General features: G+C 46.0%; 1 protein-coding gene across 1 annotated transcript; it reads left to right on the top strand.

Annotated features, from left to right (window-relative positions):
- Positions 1-1,520: 1,520 nt before the first annotated feature.
- Positions 1,521-3,167, top strand: CCR75_000395 (uncharacterized protein; the record flags this gene model as incomplete). The annotated part of the gene is made up of 1 exon (XM_067958503.1): positions 1,521-3,167. One exon carries the CDS (start codon positions 1,521-1,523, stop codon positions 3,165-3,167), a length of 1,647 nt encoding a protein of 548 aa, XP_067817144.1.
- Between the last annotated feature and the right edge of the window lie 3,308 nt (positions 3,168-6,475).

Below are 6,475 nucleotides of genomic sequence, written 5' to 3'. Positions count from 1 at the left end.
GAGGTTTTTAAAACCCGACTCAAACAGACGTTTGAGCCACCAAGGGCTGAGTTCAGAGCTCGTTCAGAGCTTCTGAAACTTAAGCAAGGCAAGCGTGATGTGCACGCATATGCCCAGCACATACGACTCTTAGCGAGTTGTATTACCAATAACCCAGTCCATGAACACACGTTGATTACGGTGTTCATGCAAGGTCTTACGGATGGTCCCGTAAAGACCCACCTGTTCCGCTTGGAACTGGATACGCTTGAAGAAGCAATATCCGTAGCGGAACAGGAGGACTTTAGCTTGAGACAGGCTCAAGCAAGTTCGTCATCATATCGTCCACCTAGACGACACGAACTAGGAGGTCCAGAACCCATGGACCTTTCCTATGTCGAAAGCGAGAAACCTCGCTTTTCGAATAATAAGCGATCGCAGAAATGCCATCGCTGCCAAAAATTGGGACATTACGCTCATGAGTGTAGTGCCCCACGTCCAGCACCAAAAGGTACTGAACGTAATTTTGGATCGTATGCCAAAAAGGGCAACGGTCGCGGATCCGACGTTGTTGCGAAATCGCAACAGCGAGGCGGACCGCCAAAAAATGGACGGGGTCAGTAGGGGCGCAACGCCCTACTGATCCAGCAACCTCAAGAGAATTTGCAAATCTCTTGACAAAAGTTGCTCCAGACACACAATCATTATGTGTCTCTGCACCTGGTGATGAGGTATCCCTCATCACCTTGAAGTTGAAAGTGACAAATGATTTGTCACTCAGAGCCCTAGTGGACTGCGGAGCGTCGAATAACTTTATTCGTCGCCAGTCACTAGAGGGTCGTAGGCTCAAATATGTTGAGCGCGACATCCCTCCAACGAGGATGACGGTGCGTCTAGCGACAGGCGCATCGATAACAGTAATGAAACGCGTAGTGAAATTTCACTACACGTTAAGAGATTTACAGTATGATGATGATTTCATCGTACTGGATTTGGATGACAAATTTGATGTCATCCTAGGTTTACCTTGGCTCAGAAAATATGAGTTAAAGATCAGCTGACAGCATCGATCCGTAAAGATGCCTGCCACTTGTTCAGATTTATTTCTGGCGTTGTTTCCCATAATAAATGGGATTTAAGTAATCAACTATTTAATAATAGGATGAAAGGTATTTTACCCACAAGGTAAATGTACCACAACAAGGTTTCAACCAATGTGTGCCCATTCACCTTTTGACAAAATCTTTGTCATCTTTCGTAAATTTTTCAAATTTTAAAATATGTCGCTGTCTCGCTCCGCCTTATCCTGCGCATGGCACCTGCAGCAGTCCTTGCGTTGCTCTCTGCAGTCCTTGCAACCTTTAATTGACGTTTCCATTTTGCCGGACACTTCGCTAGGGGTGCGACGCTCGGCACAAAAGAATGCAGACTACCAAACGAGCATTGCATTACAGCTGGGGAGTCGTGAGAAGAAGAGTAAGGCGGCAGCAGATACTTTAACGCCTGAAGCGTTAGCTCAAATAATTTCAGACAGTTTCATTATGAAGAAGAGTCAGCGAGATACTCTCTTTAAAGATGTCTTTGTCACTAAGGGCGGTTTTGTGAACCTCGTCCTGCATGACGAATGGGTGGCGCGTCAGGCTGTGCGCTTGGCTACTGAGGGTGTCCGCCCTGCTCTTCTCCCTCCCAGTGAGCAGAAAAATATTCTTGTAGATTTCGCAGCTCCTAATATGGGAAAGAAGCTGCATGTTGGCCACCTAAGATCGTCCGTGCTGGGTGACAGCATCTGTAATCTACTCGAATTTCGAGGTCATCGGGTAGCTAGAATCAGCCACACGGGTGACGTTGGATCTGCCCTCGCTACCCTTATCGTTGCACTGCAAGCGCAGCAAATTCCTCTAGAAACCCTTACAGATGCGCAAATGGGCAAATATTACGAGTTGGGCAAGATGCAAAGTGAGGTGGATGCGGAGTTCAAGCACAAGGTAAAGGATGTTGTTCTTCAGCTGCAACGACTTGGTTCCGATACCGGAGTAGACCCAGACATCCGTAGGACGTGGGAACGTGCGTGTCAGGTGAGCCGGGTAGCCTATCAGCGCATTTTTAAACGACTTGGAGTTCACGTACAGGAGCGTGGCGAGTCCACGTACATGCCGTTCGTACCTGTTATTGTTCAAAAGATGAAAGACAATGGCTTAGCAGTCGAATCACGAGGAGCATTAGGCATTTTCCTTGACGGTCCGGACAAGCCGCCGATGCTGCTTCGCAAAAGCGATGGCGGCTATTTGTATGCGACAATAGATCTTACTTGTCTCTACTATCGAATTCATGGCTTTCCAGGGGTAGACCCAATTCTGTACGACGAGATTGTTTACGTGACAGACCAAAGCCAGCACCTTCACTTTAAGCACTTGTTCGCTGCTGTGCGACAAGCGAAGTGGGATAAACGACTAAAGAAAGAGAATGTGAAGTTGACACATGCCCCGTTTGGCTTGGTGCTTGGGAACAATGGTACAAAACTAAGCTCACGTAACGGAGCTTTTGATTATTTAGAAGATCTGCTTGATGGTGCGGTCGCAGAGTGTTCGAAACAATCTTTAGCTTCTGCAACCACTAGCACCGTCGCTACCGAACTTCTTCTGACAAAAGAGCAGATTGATGCGCAGAACCGCGTGATTGGAGATGCAGCAGTGCGCTACTTTGAACTCGCTCAGCAGCGCGAGCGAAATTACAAATTCGTTATGAGCAATGTACTTAACCTCAAAGGAAACACGGGCGTGTATCTCATGTATGCGTCTGCGAGATTGCAGGGCATTTTACGCAAGGCCAGTGGTTTGGAGAATGCCCAGACGTCTTGGGAATCGATAGTAGGACTCTCAAGCGACACTTTAGCAGCTCAAGAGTTGTTGGCTCAGGCATCACTTGATTGGCACCCCTCTGAGCGGGCCTTGGCGTTGCTTCTTTCTCAATTTCACGATGAAGTTGAGGCCGCTATGATTCATCTCTACCCTCACATCTTGTGCGACTATCTTTTTCGTGTGGCTGGCCACTTTCACAGTTTTTATGAGAAATGTCGAGTACTTCAAGACCCTCGTCAGGACAGTCGATTGTTACTATGTGCTGCAACTGATGCCGTGCTGCGTCGTGGTCTTCAGCTTGTAGGAATAAAACCAACTGACCGCATGTGAGGCAACCTGGATTATCGCTGAATTTATCTTCGAGGAAAGAATTTTGTGTTCTAACGCTCCCTATGTTATGCTCTCCACAACTGATGGTTATCATACCTTGTGATCTAAAGCCTATCTCTCGCTAAAAGACATCACGTGGCTCGAATGTTACATGACACAAATTTACTTCCAAAAACAGGAATTAATATTATTATTTCCTAGATGAGAAATAACTGAGAAGTTATTATTTAATAATCGTTACTATAATTTACAATATTACCGTATTTGAACAATGAAATAACAGTTCTGCTGTTAGGTTGACTAAGTTTGAGTCAACCTGTAATGGGCTCAAGTTATCCTGATGTTACACAGTCCCCGTCAAGTACACTTGGTATACTTTAGGGGATGGTCAATTACTTAAATAAAGTAATTAAACCCAGTTGAAACGGGGTGTATCGTTACATGAAATCAACACTTAAAGGTTGTTAATTAATATATCATCTAAAAGGTAGATAATATTTGGAGAAAATTACTTGAATTGGTAATATTCTAAAGGCTTATCCATTCGTAGATAGTTCATTATATCTACTTTCTCCGCGGTCCAGTCAGCGCTGGACGCGCGCAAAGAGTAAGACAGATAAGACTTTTAGTACATATTTTTTATTATTTAATATTAAGTACATAAAAAGAATTCTGAATAGAATTATATAAAGTAATATCCTGCAAATATTATCTACCTTTTAGATAATATATTAATTAACAACCTTTAAGTGTTAATTTCATGTAACGATACACCCCGTTACATTACCCCTCCCTTCAACGACAATCACTTTGACTGTCATTGGATGGAGTGGTCCCTATGTGACCATTTGATTCAAAAAATGATGTTGATTGGTCAGAACCATCATTTTAAATTTCATTGCATGCAAAACAAATCCATGCGGGGTGCTGATAGTGCGGCGCCTTCGGCTGCGGTTCGTGCAGCCGCGGGTGACACATTGTTATCTCTTGCGGTAGACGTCCCGTTTGCCGTAGTATCTTCTTCTCGCGCAACACTAGATGTTGCGGGACCACGTGGTGTTTTACCCCGTGAATACGACCCCTCTTTGGAGGTCGACTACGAATGCGAGTCTGACGAAATGGCCGACTCGGGGAGACTATACAGAGCCTTCGAATAAAGAGAGCTCATTCTCATATGCGAATTAATAGTCTATTTGGTTCCGACGATGAGGATGACCCCTCATCGCCCGTTCCGTCTCCCGCACGGTCACCTGCACCTGTTTCTGTGCAAGGTGATGACGATGGCGTAATCCATCGTAAGAAAAGCTCATGTGGTACCCCTGCTTCAGTGGGTACCACTCAGGGGAGGGAAGACAGTAAAATGTCTCATCTCGCCCCTGAAAAGAAGCTGTGGCTTTTCCTTGAACGGCTCCGTTCTGGAGAAACTTCTCCACACAATAAATATCCCTCATTTATTGCGACAAAGTTACATGGCCTTGATGCCAGCGCAAAGAACTTTCGCGATGATTATATTTTTATTTCGATGATTTTCTTAAGCATCGATGGTTTAGTGGCAACAATAAGCGATATAAAGTCTCGCTTATGCAGCAAGCCTGGAGTGCAATCATTCGCAATGTCAAAGACATTGGACGCGAAGCCTGGCTTCAAAGACTTAACGCGATTCGCGTTAAGATTGAGAAACGAACTCCAACCGGTGCAAAGTATAAATTGCATCGGTTGCCACGTGAGGCTGGGTTTCGATATCTCACATGGGGTGATGCCTGTCCGTGTTGTGTTGACAACTCGAAGAGGGTAAAAGAGGATGTTTGTTCCCTATCTCGCCCTAGGGCTCGCATCTCTATTAATTTGCGGGATGCGATTGACAATTTGCAATCAATCTACATGCGCCGGGGCGCGTGTTTCCCGATGGGCATTCTGAACCATCGGATGGGTCTCGTAATACTGACGGACGAGGCCTCTAACGTCGGCAACTAGCTGGGAACGAGGCTCCCAGCTGTCATGTGAAGGTGGTTAACCGCGCCAGCTAACAAGATAACTCGTTAGCTGCCCCTTCACATCACAATGATTCCGGATACGTTCCACAAGGAAACGTTGACCACCGTGGGAATTCACCAATGGTTAGGGTGGAGGAGGAAAATTAGATCGAATCGTGTGTCGGATCTAGAGTCGAAGATCGACAGAATCGATCGCATTCTCCATGATTTGGAGGAGGGACTTGACAACGAGCGTGGCAAGCGTCGCTCGTTGGAGCAGACGATGCAAGCTCACCATATCGAGCGGTTGGAAGACCGTTCGAAGAGCGCGTACTCCATGTTGGAGTACGAACGGAAATATCACGCTGTTCGTGATGAGCTGTCGTCTCTGCATAATTGCGAGAGTACTTGTGCAGGTACGCCACTTGTGGTACGGTCGTAAGTACGACTGCACAAGATCACAGTGTGATTGCCAATCACCCTGTGGAGTCAGGTGCCGGCGGCTGTGCAAATGCACAGGCAGCGCAGAAGGTCCACCACTCGGAGAAGTCGAGTGGATTGAGACATAAATGTACGCCTAGCGGGCGACATTCAAGGAAGATACGGGTTGTCCAAAATGGACAACACGATGATCTGAGGTCGAGTAGAGAGTTAATCGTAGAGGACTTGACTGTGATAGCGCAATCACACTCGGAAGACATTGAGGAAAAAGGTCCCCACGTACTTGAGGATAAATTTTCTCAAACAGTTGAAGTAATTAGACTTCTAGATCCCGAAGGATTGATCCCTCGGCATCCTGTGGATAAACCCCAAGAAGAAACCGAGACATTAACTGTCTTGGTTAATAACCGTTCAAGAGTAGGCGCTTATACTCTTGATCTGTATGCGCCTTTATAGTTAAATTCGGAGATAACTCAGTTACCAACCCTAGAACCTAAGCGATTCTTGAGAGATCTGCATAGTGATACAATCAAGCAGATTTGCATACTCGTCACAGAGGACGACTACGTAACCGACATTCGGTCAGCGATAATTTTTGCAGAGAACGAACGGGTTCTCAGCAGCTCATCGATGGACGAAAGTGTCCTCGATGTGAAGACTCGGATTGAGAGATATACTACTCAATCATGGGATTGACTTAAGACAAATCCTTTATACACGGATTTGATTGAATTCAGGGATGTATTCCCTGAAGCAGTTCCATGCGAGCTGCCTAAGGATAAAGGCACTCGACATGAGATCGAGCTCAAACCGGGCTCGAAGTACTGCGTCATGAAGCAGGGGCCACTGCCTCGTGAACAAGTGCTTGCGATCGATAAATTCTTTACCGATCGA

This window comes from Bremia lactucae, linkage group LG13, assembly GCF_004359215.1.
Source record: "Bremia lactucae strain SF5 linkage group LG13, whole genome shotgun sequence".
Taxonomy (NCBI): Eukaryota; Oomycota; class Peronosporomycetes; order Peronosporales; family Peronosporaceae; genus Bremia; species Bremia lactucae.
This window is presented reverse-complemented; position numbering and strand designations above follow the sequence as displayed.